This window comes from Sparus aurata, chromosome 15 (genome assembly GCF_900880675.1).
Source record: "Sparus aurata chromosome 15, fSpaAur1.1, whole genome shotgun sequence".
NCBI classification, from domain to species: domain Eukaryota; kingdom Metazoa; phylum Chordata; class Actinopteri; order Spariformes; family Sparidae; genus Sparus; species Sparus aurata.
The window spans coordinates 17,204,947-17,226,054 of NC_044201.1; the positions used below are offsets into that span (position 1 = coordinate 17,204,947).

At 42.8% G+C, this 21,108-nt stretch overlaps 3 protein-coding genes across 4 annotated transcripts in view; 1 reads left to right on the plus strand and 2 right to left on the minus strand.

Annotated features, from left to right (window-relative positions):
- Positions 1–1,296: 1,296 nt before the first annotated feature.
- Positions 1,297–10,028, minus strand: pwwp2b (PWWP domain containing 2B). Of its 2 annotated transcripts, none has more exons than XM_030441325.1 (3): positions 9,346–10,028; positions 5,354–7,078; positions 1,297–3,192 (listed from the first exon to the last, which is right to left on the minus strand). In XM_030441325.1, exons 1-3 carry the CDS (start codon positions 9,483–9,485, stop codon positions 3,186–3,188), a joined length of 1,872 nt encoding a protein of 623 aa, XP_030297185.1. In that variant the 5' UTR covers positions 9,486–10,028; the 3' UTR covers positions 1,297–3,185. The 2 variants fall into 2 exon arrangements, with proteins under 2 accessions (XP_030297185.1, XP_030297186.1); XM_030441326.1 differs by having other exon boundaries at positions 1,299–3,192; positions 5,350–7,078; positions 9,346–10,019.
- Positions 10,029–10,445: 417 nt separating this feature from the next.
- LOC115596342 (leucine-rich repeat-containing protein 27) lies at positions 10,446–18,977 on the minus strand. Its single transcript, XM_030441329.1, has 11 exons — positions 18,472–18,977; positions 17,919–18,217; positions 17,617–17,747; positions 17,151–17,209; positions 16,406–16,558; positions 15,422–15,623; positions 13,315–13,455; positions 13,052–13,127; positions 12,505–12,581; positions 10,799–10,919; positions 10,446–10,690 (listed from the first exon to the last, which is right to left on the minus strand). The coding sequence occupies exons 2-11, from the start codon at positions 18,126–18,128 to the stop codon at positions 10,631–10,633; spliced, it is 1,230 nt and encodes a 409-aa protein (XP_030297189.1). The 5' UTR covers positions 18,129–18,217; positions 18,472–18,977; the 3' UTR covers positions 10,446–10,630.
- Positions 18,978–19,569: 592 nt separating this feature from the next.
- The window catches only part of stk32c (serine/threonine kinase 32C), a 96,548-nt gene continuing 95,009 nt past the window's right edge, over positions 19,570–21,108 (plus strand). Inside the window, exon 1 of the mRNA XM_030441328.1 lies at positions 19,570–20,059. Within this exon, the coding sequence (XP_030297188.1) occupies positions 19,978–20,059 (82 nt within the window). The 5' untranslated portion in view covers positions 19,570–19,977. The remainder of the gene's footprint in view (positions 20,060–21,108) is intronic.

Sequence of the window (21,108 nt, forward strand, 5' to 3'; positions counted from 1 at the left end):
CATAATAAATAAAACATTTAAAAAACTACTGTTGAAGCACTGCCAATGAAACTTGAATGAACTTTCATGCTCATGCTCGCCTTTGACCTTTTTTTTTTTTTTTAAAGTTTATCCCTGTTGAATCAGTCAGTGTGCTCTGGGGCAGCTTTGGTGTGAGTGAATGAGTCAGTTATGAAATGAGAGCAGGGGTGGGGTGGGGGGGGGAGGGGAGATCTCCAGCTGAGCCTCTGTAGTAAAATGATCTGATCAGGAGATAGTCAGAGGGTCATCTCACCTTGACCGGCCTATCCACTGTGCCGCACACACTAGTTATGCAACAGACATACTTTACCACTCCTATTTATGACACGGAGGCTACAAATCTTCGTGCATGGCATGGTCACAGCTAAAGGGGGAGCCTGGAAGATGGGTGAGGAGGGCAGAGAGGAAGGAAGATTCAATGGGAGGTATAAGGAGAGTCTTGAACGCAATGTTTCTTTTTGGGCAGTTAGCTCAATTCGAACAGAATGGATCAAAGCTGAAGTCATAGCCCTGAGGGGACGAGTCTGATACAAGCCTCTGTGAATTTCTCTGTTTTGTTGCTTCTGAAACACGCCCTGCATCAAGTAAGGACCGAAAACAAGCAGCATGAAAACCTCAAGATGTTGTCACACATGATGACCACGGACAAATCAGAGGACCAGAGGCAACCAGAAACATACCCAATGACAACTACATCTACACGGACTTTAAAGCGATTCTTTCCACACTAAATGTAAGCCGTGACCACACATTTCCTAAAAATGTCCAGATATCCCCCAATCTGAGTGAATAAAGAGAACCATGAGCAAAAGAGTTGAAAATGAGTTTTTTCAGGGCACAGCACTGACATCGGCACCCAACAGGAGTTGTTAATGAGGCTCCCAGGGCATTAATACATTCATCATTCTACTTTCAAATAAATATGCAGGAGGCTGAGTAACATGAAAAATCTGCATTTGAGTGTATTAAAAGGAACCCTCAAGCAATTTAGTATTACACTTCCAGGCTGCTGGGGGACTGGATTAAAAAAAAAAGGATTGTCAAAACTGAAGCAGCAGAGACCGAAATTTACTGACTTTAGTCCATAGTAGGGGACATGTATATGATGGGTCAAATGCCCCTTTAAAAATCTGAATATCACCGGCTGTGCTTTAAACCCCCTTCAGTGAATAAACAATTAAAAACAATACAAATATGAGGACAAATAACCCGAGCTACCAAAGTAAAAGCGCGTCTTCTGATCATCAGTGACAAAGTGATCCATCCACACCAGCAGACGTATTGCTTTATATTTTATTTTATGTACAGTACATGTAAAAAAGAAAACAAAAAAAGTAGCCAATAACATTGACCAACGTGCGCAACAGTAGATAGCCATGTTGCTCATACACGGGAAAATCCTGATGACCGCTTCCCCTCTCAGGCATACATACATCTTAGACTCTCCCACTCCTCGTTGTGCAAGGCTGCCTGGAAACTAGCCGGGCTCGACAGAAAAAAAAGGGTCAGACCGCGGATTATCGATATGGGAGGAGTGCATTACCTGCCCCTCTTATAAAACACACTTCTCTCACTAGATAATCACCGAGCTAGTTTCCAGCCTTGAGCTGAGCCTGCAGAGGCAGAAAGGGAGACGGGCTGGTTGGCTGAGCGTGACTGTGTGCAATCTTCGGTAAGTTTTTAATACAGACCTGGCTGTGCTCGACAGCCGCGGTCTCTTTCGCCTTTACTGCCGCCCCTCCCCCGATTCCAACAGTGCCGCTTTCAACACAAAAGGTCGCTAAAGGTCAGCGGTGCAGCCGGATGACTCAATAACTGCAGGGCTCTGACCAGTAGCGAGCTTTTTTTCCTTCAGCACACTCAGCAGTTGAATTCACAGTATTCTTACAGCATGTTGTTATGATTTTTTTTCTCCCAGTCATAAAGCTTTAACTGATAATGCATAGGGGGCTTTGACACATTTGTTCACCCATGTTTCTCCAGTGGAAATGTTACATTTTTTATAGTGTGTGTGTGTGTGTGTGTGTGTGGCGAATAAACTGAGAGAGAAACAAGTCAAAACGCGAGAATACAGTGTGCACAACCATCCGTGTCTGGTGTCCCCAAAAATCGTACAATAAAATAAAATAAAGAAAAGATTTTCTGTGTATCTCCAAGGCCATGGATAGTCAACCACAAAGACTTCTGAACCCCCCCTGCTGCCTATCAGGGCTGTATCTCGCAATAGTGTTTCAGACAGTGAGCTTACAGCAGGCCACCAAGGTACAGATAAAGTGCTTTTTTTTTTTTTCTTAAACGTGAATCTTTAAATAATTAAAGTGATGCAAAAAATGGTTCTCGGGAAAAACAAAGAGTTGGAGGGAAAGGGTGGGGGTGGGGGGTGGAGTTCGGTGACGTGACACTCCTAAAGTTAAAAAAAAAAATGAAATGGAAGAAGACACAACATGATTCAGGACAGGAATAAGAGTTCAGTATAAATACATCCACAAATCCAACTAATGTCGCAGAAGGCTACGAGGATGGAACACTGATCGCTAGGAGAGCTGGAACAGTCACTACTGTCTCTGGATGGAGCCGTTCACATTTTCAGAAGAAAGAGGATAAGACATAAACCGTGGTAAAAATGTCTCGGGTCCAAAAGGGAGGGGGAACGGGTGGGTGGGTGGGCATTCCATTGAAGATGCCGCCGGCTTCCTCCGGCCGGACGAGTCGGACCTCGCAGCGAACACATCAGCAGCGAGGACTGTGATAATGACAGCAGCAGACTGGGAGGTTGTTGTTTTTTTGTTTTTTTTGCGAGATTGTAGTAGAAGGTTGGATCATAATAAACTGTTACAGATAATAAATACATTTGGGTCCTTGTAGTGTCGTTACTCGGCTCTATTGAAATATGATTAAATCTAGAAAAAAAAAAAAAAAAAAAAGGAGGAACAGTTCAGTTCATAGTAGACCATGGAGATGCCTGGCCTTCTTTTTTTTGCTCCCTTATCCAGTCTTAACGACACTCCACCTTGGCGGCCATTTTTCAACCAGCCTTGTGAAAAAGAAAAAAAAAAAAAAAAAAAAAACGCATATAAATTGTAGCCGTGGCAACCTCACATACTCCCCTCCTGTGTCTTGATGACAGTCTCAGAATTCAGAAAAACCAGTCCTCTGGTCGGTCCTCAGCCTCTGCACAAGAGAAGAGAGAGCACAGAGTAAAGACAAAGAGCAAACAAGACAGGTCACATATCCGCTGAGAGACTCCTCAACATGTCATGTTATTCATCTGAAGATTATGGAGCAGTGAGAAAGTGAACGTCAGCTACTTTCCAGCTTAGTGAAACCTCTATGTAGCTGACAGAGCAGGAAAAAAACGCTTCCTTCATGAGCTCTGGAAAAAAGTACCAAATATAGGCTGTATGTTCTCAACTACAACCGAGCTCCTCTTGGCTGCTGAGCCCACAACAGAGTCAACAGAAGGGTTGGGAGCTGCCCGACTGTCCCACATATCAATCAGAGACAATATTTAACCTTCAAGTGTGTGTTGAGGACCTGCTGCTGCTTGGCTACACGGGGAGAATGCATCAGGAAACCCAGGGAACAAACACGGTATAAGCCATGGCAAAAAAAAAAAGAAGAAAAAAAAAAAAAGCCCTCGCAGTGGACTGATACCTTTCATGCTTTCATTGTGCCAAAAGCAGTAACGTCCATTTGTTGGGTACTCACTCGCTGCAATTAGCTGTGTTAACAAGTCGTGCCTGTTGACAGTCAGTAGTACAGCCTGTGCCTGCGTTAAAGCTGGTATTAATGTTTGTTTTGCTGCTTTTGAACACAGCAACTCCTTCATGACATAAATGTAGCTGCAGTCCCTCGGCTGGCGTGGCAGAGCTAGAAGAGTTTGTGTAAATACACAGGTTGATGCTTCCCCCCCACTTGGCCCACCGTTCCCCTAAAGTTTAACATGAAGATCAAATTAGATGGTTTAAACAAATCTCAGGGGAGGGCCTGAATGTATATCTTACTCAATACATTTATACACACAAACGTGCACACAATCCTCCGTCTTTGCTTTTAAACATTTACCAATTCTATGAACAAATAAAATATGGCTCATGTTTCTTTGCAACCAACAAAGTGAGAGACATTTGCACAACATCTTTATGGTGTCACACTGAATTTGCAGGATATTTTAATGGATGGAATGGAACTCTATTAACAAGTCAGCGCTCTACAGTGCCAACACTTACACCCATGTTCCATAATGTATTCTGACATCTGTTGGTAAGCAAAGTTTTAACCTTCTGCTTAATCATTACCATTTTAAAGAATAGCAGGATACAAAACATTCAAATATGAGCTTTCAGTTTTCTTAGTCTTTGCTGGTGATGAGAATAAACAGCATGCTTCTGCTATGTATCTAATTTAAGAACGACTTTAAGTTTAGTTGTATTTTCAGGACTGTTATCATATATATCATATCATGTTATCATAAGACTGTGACTCAAAATCGTATTTTGCTTTTTAGCCTCTAGATTTCCACTCAGTCTCTTGAGTCCTGAGATTTGTGTTACGTTCAAAACTTTGAACGTATCGTTCAATCAGGGATTGGAACAGATTCAGATTCAAAGCAAGATACTGATACTGACTTCGGGCCTGATAACCCTCTATTAAATCTCAACCCGAACTTCAAAGCCTCAAAATAATTAGCAGTTTGAAAAAGGGATGCTTCACTATTATTAAAACTGAAACTGCTATATAAACTAGATGTTTCATAACTCTTATATTCTTCATTTATTCTCGTCAACTCTTTTTTTTTTCTATGAGAAATTGATTCCTTGCTCTTCCTTTTGTAGCCGCAGCCATTTCCAAAGATATGCAACTTTCAAATGTAATGCAAAAGTGCACAAACGGCCGACATGGCACCTACTTTCTGTGCCAGCTCTACAATATAAGCACCGGCACCCTGTTGCAATATCTGTAACGTTCAGGTTGTTTCTCTGAGTCAGCCGAAGTTAATCATTAGATAAGCACATAACATAAAACTACTAGCTGGAGTTCCTCTGCTTGAATGATCCCACACAAAGGACACAGGCACCTGCTGATTGACAGTGTCTTGAGGGTAAAGGGGTTTGTTGATGAACTTTCCAATGAAGGGATTGGTATGAAAGAGTTAATGGAGTGAACATACAGACATAACAGAAGTTAGGCAGGTGAGAGATTAATAATGTTGGTTTTAGTAAATTATTCTATTGCCCAGCTCTGTTTTAAGTCAGTTAAAAAAAAAAAAAAAAAAAAAACAGTGGATATGATAAAACCACATGCAACATCTAAGTGGTGTGAACTGACCTACGTGTCGCAGTGGGTAAGCAGTGATGTAATCTCTGGGCTCATGTGACCGACGGCCTTGGCAGCCTCCAGGATGGCTCTCCGGTACATCCCTTTCTTCTTGCGGTTGAAGCGGGACCTGAAGAGCTCCCTGAAGGGCGACAGTTTGGCAACGGAGAGCTGCGACGTGGTGGGTGAACCAAACCACGATACCTTCGCCTGAGGCCACTGGGCCTCGCAACTGGCCGTCTCCTGTTTGCGGGTGCCGCTGATGCTGAGGACGCGCGCTGGCCACCAGGGGAAGCCGTGAATCTTCCCCCATACAATGTCGCCCACCGCCACGGCGTGACCCTCTTCTGTTACACACTTTGTCATGCTGCGGGTGTGAAGCCTCACCGTTAGCGGTGGCACCGTCTTGCAGTCTTCCCGTGAGGGTACAGAAGATGAGGTTACAGAGAGATCTTCACCAGGGGCCAGATCGCACAGCTCCGGTGAGGTGCCGTCAGAGCTGAAGGACTTAGACTCATCTAGACTGTCGCTGCTGCAGACCGACAGGCTAGAAGAGTCCGCTTTGCGCTTACGGAAATTGATAAGGAGCGTGAGGTCGCTGTGGCCGCGCTCCGCCTCCTCCCCTGAACTCCCGGACCACAGCTCCAGAGAGTTCTTGCCTTCCCCCGAGTCTTCAGAGTGGGGGAGACAGGGACCAGGCACCCTGGGGCTTCGTCTCCTGGTGCCACCTACAAGTTCTGCCTCATACTCGACCACGCTCTCCTCACCCTCCCTCGGAGGAGGTCTCAAGCGGATCTTTGGGGAAGGCAAGTCCTGACCCACGGTTGTAAAAGGCCTGGTTAGTTTGAGTTTGGGAATGGACACGGTGAGGCCTGACCTCGTGGCATCTAAAATGTGCCGTTGCTCCTTGGTGGGATCAGAAGGCGTTTTGCCATTTTCTTCAACACCATTCTGCACCAGCTGTTTGGGGCAGAACGGCTTGACTGAACCATGGACTCTGGAGGGGATCTTCATGACCTCCCCCTTGCCCTGCGGAGTGCTGTAGGAGATCTTTATGACAGGACTGTGGGGGATAACGTCACCTCCGGGGAACTTCTCCCCTTCAGCTTCGACCCTTTTGTCCTTCCTGAGGCGCTTGCTGTCAAGGCTGGTGCCATTTTCACGTCTCTTAGTGTCCTTGGTTCCAACTACATCCTCTTTTCTTGACAGCTTGGAGGGGGTATCCTTGTCATCCCCCTCCTCATCGCTCTGTAGTGCATTCTCTTTTCTAGAAGTCTTAGTGTTGCTTATGCCATCTTTGCTGTCCTCATCACTATTCAGTGTGTTCTTGCACTTTTCACATAGTACCTGCCGTGGACGCAGACGGATAGTACTCATAGTCATCCGGCCAGGCTCTCGCGTTCGCCTCTTCTTTCTCTTGATTGGTCGCGGAGGGGGCTGAGGTACCCATTGGCTGTAGCTGTGGCGCACCCATAAGGGCTGAGGGAAGGGGGCTCCTTCAAAATAAGGAGGATATGGAGTCTGTCCAGCTGGCACTGGTGTGGGTACAGGGCAGGGAGGAGGTGCAGCAGGTATGCTGCTTTCAGGGAGAGTGTTTTCATCCTTTGGTCTGTGCGGAGCCTGGCTGGGAGATTTGGAAACCGGCTCCTCACTCAGAACTTCAGGGATTTCACAAGCTGGTTTAGATATCGGGCATTCCCCGGGTTTTGCCGTGAAATCTGGTAGACAGAAGAGCCCAGTCCTAAGATAAACAAGGGAGAAAAAAAAAAGCAACAACAAATGAATAACTGTGTGTCTCATCGAGCTTCATTAGAGCGCTGCAGTGAAGTTTGTGCAAGAGAACACAAACAAACATTCTTGTTACACATGACAAGCATTTCTTGAATTTTTTAGTTAAGCAATTTCCTTCACAAGAGTGACATTGTGATGCTGTGTTTGTATTTCACAGTATCAGATAACAGCACCTGATCAAATACCGTGCAGTTTCAATCAGACCAAAAGAATAATAAAAAAAAAAAGCTCCTAAAGCTGTTCACAGTCTTCCCTATAAGAAGCATGCCACAAGATTTAAGTAAGATAAACCTGTTCTACAGTTTTGTTTTACTTTGACTGAGCCCACTGACACCGCTCTCTCTGTCACCTGTATGCTGAAAATTCTTTATGTGTGTGGGGGATGGGGTTCGCAGGCACCCAAGTTATCTTTCCTTTTCAGCCTTAGGCCGCAAAACTGAGCAGTGGTATCACCGACTCTCTCAGTGATTTTATGAGTTCTTTTTCGTACTCTTGGGCCGGCAAACATGCCCAAAGAGGTTCCCAACTGCCAAGGAGTCTTTGAGAGGTAGCTGGCAGGCAACAGTAACATGGCTGTGTTGCTTTAGTCAGGAGACAGCAGACAAAGAGACTACAGGATGCCCAGGAACCCCCCCCCCCCCAACATCTGACTGAACAAAAACAATCCCATGAATCACTCGGGATTCAGAGATGTGGGGAAGGAGCCAGGAGATTTCAGTTTGTTTTGCATCCGTGTCTACTCAGGGCTTACGTGTGGTTAGATTATTAATTAGTGCACATTTTGGGAGCCCGATTTCCTCCCCAGGAGAGGTAACTGGCAGGCACCTCCAAATAATAGTCTCCTGGTGCTGCTTGCGCCTCTCACCTTTTTATATGCGCCCCTTAAGCAGGCGAATATTAGCCTTCATAATGATTGACATGGCACAAACAAGGCGGCCTGTGACAGGGAACAGGCAGTGCTAGTTAAGCACAGCACAAGGACGCGGCGTATGACCAGCCGCTGTTGCCATTTCACGTTGTGTGCAGTGTAACTAGATGCAGAGATTTGCCTGAATGATAGGCCTGGATGAAGACATAAAAAGAAAAAAAAAAAAAAAAAAAAAACCTGTGGGAGACAATAACAGGAAATGTATTTCCATGTGCTGAAAAGGAAGAAGAAGTCAAATTCTGTCAGCGACAAGGCCTGAAATATAGGCCTATTTCGAGTTATTCCAAGGCCTGCCTTTTCCCATTTGGGTGGGTTATTTTCAGGACAGCGTGAGCGCTCACATGAAAAACTATCTAAGCATACTAAGGGGCAAAGCTGGTCAGATTCTGATTCTGCTCGTCTATAAATAGTCTAAAGCCAGTGGCTTTTAAGGTGTACTGTACCAGCAGCAACACAAGGCTCCTACATGTGACACACACCAATAAGGACAGATAAGACATGTCAAGTTATACACATAGGCCTACTTTCTTGCCCACATATGAACTGGATTGTGTTACAAAACTTGCAAGAGATGGCCATTCCTGTCAAACCACAGAGGGTCTCTGTATGTCATCAGAACCAGGATTAAAGAATAAAACAAAAGCACTACAGTTGTGATTCATCAAGTCTCACATGTACCTTTAATGCCATTTTCCATTGTGTCTAGATCAAAAGTGAGTGGTCCTGACGGGGTATTTCTCACACCAGCAACTATATTTGAGATGATCTGAACTGAAACATCACTCACAAAAGGAAAAAAAAAAAACAAGAACTACAAATTGCAAAACCATCTGTATGTGTAAATACATGTCCACACAACTGATACCCAGAATATAGTTCAGCCAAGGCCTGCTTCTTTTACTGAAGACGTTTGAGCTGCTCTGTATTAGATTAGGCTAACAATAAGCTATAGATGGACCCACTGACATTAGTTATTGTTTCAGAGGAGTCATCAATAATCTCTGTAGACATGACCACTGTCTTGACGTGCAGCATTCAACCATCGCAAAATAACGTATGTGACCGTCTCATTATGGGCTAAATTAAAATGAGTTTGGCATTAGCCGAGCAGCTAGCAGATAGCTCCCCTGTCAGCTACAATAACCTGTGAGCCTTTTGTATAGAGGCCCTGTTAGCTCAACGGCTAGCTCTGGCTCGTTAGCATCAAAGGTAAGTTAGCCGTTAGCTGAGTTTAGCAAATTTATTTCAGGGATAAAAAGTGGAAAGAAAATGAACGAAACGCCACTCACTTTTTGTTGCAGTCAAGTAATATCCCCGTGTAGCTCCTTTCTCGGTAGGTCAGCGTCACCACCAGTGTATCGTTAACTATTTGATCGATAGTGACAGGTACCCGAGAGCCGGCCCGCAGCTCCTCGACCACAGCCTCCATGTTTCCCGGCGTCAAGTGTCCGGCTCGGCGGTGCTCGATCCCGGCCAAGGGAGCCACGGTCGCGTCGGCCAAAGATCCGTCTCCCCTTCGCTATTGGAGCAGGAGGCTACACCAGGGCATAAAATGACGCCATCACCCCCACCAAGTCAATTACAACAGCACTGCCACCGCTGACATCACGCTCCCTGTGCTAGAGGAGCAGAAATCTCTCAAGACAAGGCCTACCCTTTCTCTGTCTCACTTTGACTTGTTTGATGCCATTCATTAGGACGGACTTTCACATCGGGGAAGCCTCCGTTTATCACGGCGAGAGGCTATTTCTGCTCTGCTTTAAAACTCTCTGTCATAACACTGGAGCGTGGATTAAAATATGGATGCATTTTCTTATACGGTTTAAGCGATAAAAATGGATACATTTGACATGTATTTAGATATTTACCACAAGATGTAAAGACACTCATCTAAACTGTTAGTTATAAGATAATTAAATGTCACCTTTTGCTAAAATGCCCATGAAATCTTAAAATGTTCAATACCATGCTGCAAATCCGCTTACTGTTATGTCAGGCAAAAAAAAGAAAAAAAAAAAAAGCCTAACAGAGTGTATATCACAAGTGAGTTGTATGTTGACCTTTTTTTTTTTTTTTGTATCTTATGCTTTGTTTAAGTCACATTGTGTGCTGGAACGTTTTTATTTTAAAAAAATGGTCATGGGATGTAAAACTAAACTGAATTGCTTCATTTCACACAGTATATATGTAGCAGCATCATATTTGTTCTGTACATATTTGAGGTACTACGGTCGTGTGAATGTGAAACATGACTATTTGCTGTCGTGTTTTCCCATTTATTGTTTTGATCTGCACCTCAGGACCTATGTATAAGGGAGAGTGTGTCTCGCAGAAGGCCAAAGGATTAGAAAGAAGGAAATATACCTGGGGAATTTTCCAAAACACTTGCTCGACCAGAAAAAGCCTTGTGATCTTTATTTTTTTCTCAGATAGGAGCATTACAATGGTAAAGAGATTAGCCCTTGCAGATAATTTGGAGTATGAATTCAATACTAGAAAACAGCCGGAGTGAGAGTTATTCTGATCTCTGTCAGTTGTCAAGGAAACTCTGCTGCCAAGGCGGTGAAACAATTCTCAAGATGTCTCCCCCCGATTCCTCGTCTTCTCCAGAAGCCGAGCCTGTAGCCTCCTCATCTGTCATTCAAATTGGGTGGAAGCAAAACAAAAATAACTTAATTCAAAAACAGAATTCAGATCAATATAGATGTGTTACTTGTGTGCATAATGAAGCATAGATCTGACCTCTCTCACATCTTGCTCCTCTGCTTCCATCTGCTCAGCGGCCGTGCCCCTGGGATTCCTGCGTCTCTCCACCATCCTCTCGATGTGGGCATGGATCTGCCGCTCCAGCTTACGGGCAGTTCTGGGAGGCCACATGGGTCAAATGTCACAATTACAAACCGAAACACTGAATATTTAGACACTTAAATATGGCCAGTGGTGTTGGAGCCTTTATGCCTGTTTAAAAACCCAAATCTGTGATTGGCTGTTTTCTCCTTTGTTTAGATTTATTCTATCAATTAAGACAGAGAGGTCTCGGTGTACCACCTTATCCGGTTGATCTGTTTTAAGGCATAATGTTGGTCAAGAAGAACAAAAGATACAGCTAATGTTCTGTGGTGGGTGTACAGTCCCCCTGTGTCCACTAGGTGTCTCCAGCTTTCCAGCATGCCAGTTCTAGATCATGCAACATGCCATTTGGTGGATACTTATATGGACAAAGACTGTTCTGTCTGCACCCCTATGGATCAGAATGTTCTCTGTCGGTATTTAAAGTATAAACACCAAATGTTCAAAATATATTTCATAAGGTACACTGGTGAGATGGACATTATGACTTGTTTTACAAAGAGATTTTTAATCTTGAAGGCAAATGAGATGTCGACCGTGCAAACAAGGCTACAACTGACATTTTAGGTGAGCATGTCACCAGTATTCTGTTCATTCAGTGTTAAAGCTAGGGTTGCAACAAAAGATTATCTTTATTTTTGATTAATCTATCGATCCTTTTTCCTGATTCACCTGTAAGTCACTAGCCGTTTCTAGACAGGGCACCAAGCCGCCAATTTGCCCGTCCTTTTGGCGGCTCAGTCCGCGGTTTTAGACAGAGGCCGGCAAATTGGGGGTCTGTTTTGGTCCGCCGATTTTCGCCTTGGAGGGTACACTTATTTCCGCCTCGCCTGCTATCTAAAAACAAGCGGCAATATGCCGGCCTCTGCGTGAGATGGGCGGAGGTGTCAATGAAACTGCACTGTTGTGCGACCCACAGCCGGGGAGTTTTAAAACCAAGAAACAGCTGATCACAGCAGCCAGTCCATCATTTAATCCGCGGACATTAAGATGAGCAATTGGACAGCCGCTGAGATCCAGGAGATGCTAGCGTCTCCTCGCTCTCTGTAGCTGTTTGGTCGTGTTAGCTTGTTGTTGTGTCGGCAAGCTAAGAACAGTCGCTACTTTCAAATTAAAAGCCCCCCGCTAAGAACCCAGTTCTAAACTCCAATGGGGTGCAATGTAAAGCTCTTATATTGAAGACAAATTCTTTGTCACCGTTCACAGCCGAACTTCGAGATTCACGTCACGTCACATGTTTACGCCTACCTCAGAGGCGGCTTTTGGAAAAGGAGGAATATTACGCCTCCGTTTTAGAAAGACAGCCCGGCACATTGCCGCCCTTACCTTGGAGCAAATGTGCCACCTTTTCTATCTAAAAAGGGCTACTGTTTCCTGAATCACAATATGAAGTTCTCAAATGTCTTGTTTTGTCAACAGCAGAGAGATATTCAGTTTACTGTCATAGAGAGGTAAAGAAACCGGAACATTTTCACATTTAAGCAGCTGAAATAAGGGGATTTTTTAACTTCTTTTACTCAAACCAACTCATCAGTTATCAGTTGCCTCCAGTCACACTGACACGACAAACGTCTTGGCCAGCATTAATTCCCATTTACCTGTTCTCTTCATACGTCTGACTCTGATTAGTAGCACTGCTGTCCTCCACACCTGGTTTTGAATCTTTTTCTGCTTCCTATAACAGAGGGAGGAGATGGTAATTACCACATGGATCACAAGATTTTGTTCTAGAGTGCAGCACTTGTGTACGTATATGATGGTACAGCTGCTGCGACACATCCTGCAAACAGTTAAAGCTGCAACATAAAAGCCTTGTTGTGTATAATTACCGAAACAGGTTGTTTTTAATTCTAATTTCCAGTAAATATTTACACCGCAATTGAGTTAATTTCTTCAGCTATATGCATAGAAATACAGTGAGTGAGATCTCTGATGGAACACATTTTGTCTCAAGCACTGGCATGTGTTGCTGTCTCCAACAGATACTACCTGAAAAGTCACCCACCAGCATCAGAATGTTTTATATGGTGGTAATTTGAAATGTACCATTATAGCCCTCTATATGTGACAGAGGTGGTGCTCTCCTGCCCCCTGGTGGCTAAGAGGTTGACAGGTGGCCATTTAGATGATTTATTCCACGCATACCTTCGGTTTTCTTTGTCTCTCCTTCCCCTGTGGGATTCTGTTTTGTGTACGCCACTTCCTTAAAGCCTCCTGGCTTCTATGAGAGACACAGATAACAATGCACTGTAATCAATCTAAAAAACGGTAAAATCTGATTATACTTACATAGTGGACATAGTATGTTTGGTATTACCTGTTTAGAATATTATGTGGACTTCATCCAATGCAATTAACGTTCAAAATGTAGAACAGTAAGATAGTTTATTGTGCTGAATTCAACTTACTTTGTTCTCTGCTCGAGAAGTGCTTGCTTCTCTTTCAGCTCTTTCATGGCAGCCTGTCTCCTTTCTTCTGGCCTCTTCCAGTGCTGAGTGTCAAACAGGGGGAGCTCAGGAATTATGCTGGCCTTGGTAGCTGCCTTTTTTCTGACAAATAAATTGAAACAAAACGCTTTACTTTTATTGCTCTCCTGAGCTCCGAGTCCCCGCGGAGACAGCCCTGGAGATTTTTTTTTATCACTTCTCTCCTCTGTGGAGAATGTCATTAAAAAGTGTTTTGCTATCCTTTACCGTGCCACATACTTGGCTCTCCACCACAACTCCAAACATCAGCACAAAAGTTATCTAGTGAAACTAAGCTAATTCACCTCCTCTGTCCTGCTATTACATAACCTATAACCCTTTCAACTTTATTGCATTGTTTATCTGAGCAGCTGAAAAACAATATATATGTCCAATATATGTTTATGCTGCCTAAATATACAGCACAAAAAACAACGACGGGGCGAGTAAACAACTCGTTTTGATAGGAAAAACATTTTGGTAACACTTTATAATAACTATCATTAATAAATCGTAAATTTATATATATATATATATATATATATATATATATATACATATATATGTATATATATATATTATATTATATTTAAAACTTTAGTTAATGGTAACATTTGTTTATTGTGTAGTTGCAACTGATGTTTATAATCCTTTGCTGTAACTTGCCTAACATTTAATTTAAAGGAATGGATTGATATTTTGGGAAATGTGCTTACTGCACTGCTCCCTTGCAGAGAGATGAGAAAATCAATACCACTTTTAGGTCTTTTTGTTAAACATGAAGCTAAAGCCAGTGGGACTCCCTAAAAATTTGTTTTTTTCCCTGAGGCCGATGCCTTAGTCCGTGTGTCAGTGTCGCGTGCCTGATTGCATTTGTAATTTCAAACAGAAATTACAACCCATGACCTTTTCTTAAACCTAACCAGGTACTTTTATTGTCTAAAGATCACCAAATTGCATAAAACAATAAATTCACATACTGACAAATAAAAATCCACAAAACTCTGATTACACAGCCAGCCTGACCTAAGAGACATAATTGAGCATCTTTATAATATATCACCTAAATGTCGACCTTTCCAAAAGGTTTTCCAGCAGAAAACATCTTCAATAAAGACCAGAACAGTCTTTCAAGGTAGATTATATAATATACACATTACTAAAAAACAGCCTGCACTTACATGATCACGGAGCTTGCCGAAGTGTGCCCTGCTACATTCTGTAGAAACCACACCCATCCAGGTGAAAAACCAAGGTTTTAGTGAGACCCTAGTGCCAGCACCTGATGCGCGTAGCTTAGCATGATGACTGAGAACAGCTAGCCAAGCAATGTCCAACAATAACAAAATCCACCTACGGGCACCATTTAATGTCCCTTATTAACATGTTTTATTTTGCTTTAAAAACTCTATTTAAAATCTTAAGTGCAAAACAGTTTGTTGTTTCACAGGATGTTATGTGTGATTATTTCCTGTCCAGGGATACATGTCAGGCAACTCTATTAGGTAAAACAGTGTAAAATTGCCGTTTTTACACATATAAAGATTAAGTTTAGTTATTTTAGAGCTTTAGAAGTGCTTGGAGTCAGATTTTGTCAACTTTTGATAGAACCAGGGTTGCTGTTTCCCTCTCTCTCCCTGGTCTTAATGCTAAAGTAAGCATCTCCCAGCTGTAGCTTTATTTATTTAATTTTTTTTAATTTAACCTTATTTCACTGGGATATTCCCACTGAGATTAAGAATCTCTCTCAAGGAGGACCTGGATAAGACAGTCAGCAGCATAAATACACATAGTTACAGACAGAAAACAGAAAAAGGACACAAAATAAAGCAAGTTAATTACAGGGAACTCAAATCTAAAAAACTGAAATTTATAGGAGTCAATTGCATAATCAGGGAAAATTAATGTTGTGAAGAATCTGCCTCTGGTTCTCTATATTCAATGTTGACATATGAAATTGGCATCAATCGTAAGAAATACGACCACTTTTGACCAAAATATCAAGACAATTTCCTCTCACTTTATCGCCTAAAAACCTCTTATTTCTTACCTTCTGTTGAGAGAAGGAAGATGTAAACTTGGGTTTCTGTCACCCTGCACTATTGAACCCAGCTCGGCCTTGTCCAGCAGATTCATCTTGTATTTGAGTTCCCTGAATCTCTGCAGCTCGTCCTCATCCACCGACTCTTCCTGCTCCTCTACGCTGGACCCCATTAGCTCTGACAGCTGGAGCTTCTCCACCACTGGCAACTCTACCAATGACACAGCCATGGCAGCAGCAAGTTTAATGTGGGGGCAGCAAATACTGGCAGGTACAAGCACATGATGGCAACTGGTTGACTATGAAAACAGAATTATTTTCCAAATGCAGCAAAAGAGTGCCAGAATTTACCAACAAATCAAAATTTTAAAAAAGCACAATATGTGAGCAACATGTTTTACTCAATTAAGAAAACAAGGGACTAAATGTAACTTTTACCCATATGTTAACTAGACCGCAACTGGCTAGCACTACAGGTTACAGCACCTGACGACAATTCAGTATGTAAGTGATTACTATATTCAAATCTGCTAAACTTATACTCTGAGCCAATTAAAGGGGAGGAGATTTCCCTCAGGACAGCAGAGTCCTGCCTCTGTTAATAACCTTGTAGACAGGGAGATAAATGGTTTGATTGAGGGGTTTGGCTCTACTCATTGTGCAGCAGCAGGCTCTCCTGTGGAGGGCTGTCTTGGGCTTCTCACAGTGATTACCTCCAGACAGTGCTTAGTGACAGAGAGCTCCTGTTTAGAGCCCACAGGTTATCGATCATTTTCATCCGGCTAAAAATATTACAGAGGGGAAGAGTCAGCCGAGTGGCACGCGCCGTCTCCAAGGCAACAGAAGTCACACCAGTGAAGTGGTACCAGGGCAAGGAGCTATTTTTGTGGCCAGCCGTCCTATCTCTGACTAAAAGAGCAGATGGCTGCAATGCACGTGCATACTGAACACCGCGCTGCTGCATTGTTCAAAGTGAAGGTGCCTTTGATTCACCTGGAGGTGTCTTCCTCGTGCTAACAGGCCGCTGAGCCATGGCACTCCTGAGGAACTTCAGGATGCTCTGGAGACCCTGGTTCACAATGTCTTGTGGGGGGAAAGAGATGGGGCAGTTCCTCAGGTTCAGGCCTTTGAGGGTGATCACATTTCCTGGGGAACATGGGAAAGTAAAGAATCTCTCGGCACAGGTTTACAGGTTACACTTGTTCATTTAGCTGATACTCTTATCCAGATTAATTTACAGGGAGCGCAACAGTTTTAGTGACAAAAGCTCAGAGGAAAGTACGGCTGCAACTAACAATTATTTATTTTATTGGTCTGTAAAATGTCAGAAAACAGGAAAAAAGTCTGCACACTACACACTCTACACACCCAAAGATGTTCAGTTTGCTGTCATGCCAGAGTAAAGAAACCAGGCAGTATTCAAACTGAAGAGGCTGGAATCAGAGAAGTTTGAGAATTTCTCCTCAAGAATTACTCAAACTCAAAATAGTTGGTAATTAATTCAATAACTGACAACCAAACGGATTAATCATTGCAGCACTAGAAGAAAGCAAATCATGTGTAACCATATTGTGTAGTCTTTCCGTTAATAATAGCTGCCAGTTCTTCTTTGCATGTAATCTAAATCTAGATTTTGCTGCCAGTGAGGCTTATTGAAACTGATGAAACATAAAAACAACCTTTTATTTCAAAGGGATGAGACGTTGCTTGCTGGTAAAGGTGACTGAACTTAACTTACCCAACTCTGCTGGAAGTTCTGAGATGGGATTTCCTTCCAGCAGTAATGTTTTCAGAGACCTAAGTGAACAAAATCACAAACTACACATTTTCTGCATATTTTACAGTTTACAGTACACTTTACTTTTAATTTACTGTTAACCCCCCTTATCCAAAATGACATCATTGCGCTGAAACTGAAACTTCACTCACAGTTAACAATTCTTCAAATCAGTGCAATTTGGGCAACATATACGCTGATACCGAATAATCTCTGATAGGCCAGAGGTATAGACGTCTATAATGAATCTCATTTTGCCACACTTGGGAATCATGAATTTGTGTTGTCAATTTCAAAGCAAATGTAAAATAGAAAGAGAAAAAAAATGATCTAAAAATGTTCTGAAATGGGACATGAAAAACATGGCTGTGAGGTTTGGAACCAATCAGCATATATTTCAAAAAGAGCAGTTGTGTAAGAAACGTACCTGTGCAAGCCAATTTCAGCAGGGAGTGATGCAATTTGGTTATTTCTGAGGTCCAGCCACAGCAAGTTGGGCAAGCTGATGAACAACGATCCTGGGATACTGGATATCTGGTTGCCTTCTAGGTATAAATACTGAAGACAATACAGTGCACATTTGAAATAAGCAGACATTACAGAGGAAAACGAAAAAATTACACAGACTATTCTATTGGGTCCAATACTGATTTCTTGCTTGAAAACAACTGCAGCAAAAGCAGCTAGGTGGGTAGACACTGATAGATGCAAAAAGGAGTCCCAACTGACCTTTAGTGAGATATTTTTCACAATACTATCTGTAACATGCTTCAGTTCAGTTCTGCTCAGACACAACGTCTCTGTTGAATAATATTCAGGGAGCTCCTGTGGCTCAGCATTCCCAGGCGGCGTGCAGGGGGTCTGTGGTTTGACAACACTGTTCCCAAAGACAAAGCTCAGCTGCAGGTCAGGGACATCCCCCTTCTCTCGGGAAGACATTGTGGAAGTGAGGCTGAGATGTTAAGTCTACACAGACTATTGTTTGTGGCGTTCAAGGGTCTTTTTGCACAGGCATGTTTCTGTGGTGTCTAAAAAAAATCAGAAAGTTCATGTCAGTATCACATTTAACGGACAGGTTTTCTGTCTGAGCAACACAATTCTTCTACATGAGGTCAAACTTGCCTAAAAGCAGGTGTTATCTATACATTCACTGCTGCTGCTTAAGATTAGCGAAATTAGAAGTAACTTTAGCAAAAACTTCAACCACTGGTAAGCTGTCAACAAGACACAACAACACTTTCCCAAAATAAGAGGTCAAACAATGAAAATAAATACGAAATACCTCATTTCCAAGCTAAATTTCAGCTACTGCCTCACGAGTTTGACGTCGTAACCATGGCAACGACGTCAACACAAACTACGGCAACCGTCCACGTGCAAACAAGGCGAACTGCCCCCACAACGCATACAAACCACTGACTTATTTAAATGTATGTAAAAGCTTGTAATACTTTATGAATGTCACATGCACTGAACAACGTTCTTGACGTCATTCTTTGTAATGCATTTTTTCTAACAGCAACAAACAACAGGAGCAAATTAATAAATCGAGTGTGCACGTTGTGTTAAATCCCTTTCCCCCCCTCAGTGATCCCGCCGGCGCCACCCATCCATCTTCTAATGAGATTGTGGAATAATTCACTGAGGTTCATTTCAGCTGAAGGATGGCACCAGTGTTCTGCTGCTGGTAAGAGGCGACGTAAGCCCTCCAGTTTTTGCACTTAGCTATCCTGGCTTCACCTACAGAGGATGGTCCGTATGTGTTAAAATGCATGACAGTCTGTGATACAGAGCTACGTCGACTACAGTCACTGGCCAGAAACTGTCACACTACTCTCACAAGTGTCAAGTTAATGGGTATATCAGGGGAGAGTTTCCGGTTTTCAGTTTCAATGTAAAGGTCCGCTTGACAAAGGATTTGTATAAGAAGATAGAAGGATGTTTCCCAAATATAAATGCTGAAAAAATAAAAAAAGATTTCTTTTTTTCGTTTGTTCCACTTTGGACTTTAATGTAAGAGCTAAATAGGCTTAAATTCGTATTGTAAAACAGATTCTCATGCATTGTTTTTTTTTGTTTTTTTTTGCCAAGGATACATAATCATGGACTATTATTTATTTATTTATTTATTTATTTATTTATTTTTAAAGCAATTAGATGTAAAGTCCTAGTCTATTGACTGAACCGGACTCTTCCGCTGCTGTAGGATAAATTGTTAAATAGAATTTATTAAGTCAATTAATCCATAGCCACACTGCGCTGATTGGCGCACGTACCTTGTGTCGTGTATGTTTGTCACACCTACCAGTCCTGCCAACTTGAAGCGACTGCAGCGCTTGCAAAAGAGTACAAGCTTTTATTTTTAAGGCAAAGCCGTTCGACTTCCGGGTACGTTTTACCTAACTACGTGTAGCTCGACGCAGCTTCTACTCTCAGCCCCGACAAAACATAAGTCTCTCGGTTTGGCTGGCAGGCTACGGAAGACAACTGAACACAACCAGTACCGACTGATTGTATTTACCTCCAACTGAGCCGGACCGAGCGGTCTTTCCTCCTAATTATCCTGCAGTCCGTCGGTGCCCGCCACGTTTGTTCTCCCGTGGTTTTGGACAGAGTTTAAGTCGCGGGGCTCAGACTGTCGGCTGACTGAAAAACGGATAAATAAAAGCGAATATAACGGACACGGTTCGGGTGAAATGTATGGTTATGAACACAGTCTTTTGAGGAGGGTGTCCGACACAGAGCTGTAGTTTCTCTTCAAGAAGCGAGGAATGCACTCTGAGCATCAATGTTTCACTGGGGCAAGTGGAAGAAGAGGATGGGAGCCAACAGTTCTTCAAAGAGACCAGTTTTCGATGAGAAGGAAGATGGTAAGTGATGGAAAAGTGAAGCGCCCCCCCAAAAGACAAAACCCTAGTAAAAATAACACTAACGTTACTTTGGAAGTTGGAGCTTTGACTTACAGTTGTGTCTGTATCTGTAATACCTCAATTATCAAGTTAGCACTAGCCTGTATTTAGACACAAGTTGGGCTGGTGGTACAGAAGTTGGCAAAGTTTCTACTACGAATTGAAATGTCGGCAGCAGAGAGCTGTTTAGCTCGTAGGACTTACAAGAAAAAGAAAACAAAAATGGCGTGTGTTGCCCACATTTTAACAAAAGCTGTTTTTTTGTGCGTGTGTTTTCGGAGATTGTTGGAGGCTTCCAACTAATCTGCCTGTCACTTACATTATCCAGAGGCGTTAATACAAGATGCCAAGTACCTTTTTTAGATTTGTCTTTTCCTCACACTCAATGGCGCCCACATAACGCACACTGACAGCATTGGACGTTTCCACTTCAAATTAGCCTCTGTCCAGATAAAAATGAGTCTCAGTAAAGTGTAGCATTGGCACTCAGTCACTGTGACATATCTGCTCATACTCTGAGAAAAAACTACGTTAATGCCTGAATGGAGTCTTTGAAGTATAGACTATTTGAAGACAGTTAGTTGATTGCATAATTAAGACAAGATTAGTGTCATGCATGGAAGTAATGATAATTCACGATCTCTTGTCACTGTATGGGGAAATAAGCCTCTTGGAAGCGCACCCAGCAAGCTCAGCACTGGATCACTGAATCTGTATGTGATAGACCACAGAGAGCCAGTGTTTTGCTACAGAGCCATCATCTGCGTGCCGGCCAAGTTACAGGCAAAACTTGAGTAAATGAGGTCATTTCACTGCAGGGATGTGGTCATATGGCCTGTGTGTGTGTGTGCATGTGTGTGTTTAGTTCCTACTTAAAAAGATAACCCAATTAAGCTTGCAGCATTTTGTCAATAGCCTTCAAGTAAAAGTGTGCAGCTCTAATTCAGATTAGTATCCAGGGGAGTGGTTATTGAAAAGAATAGGAGTGGCCCTACAGCCTTAAGTGGTCT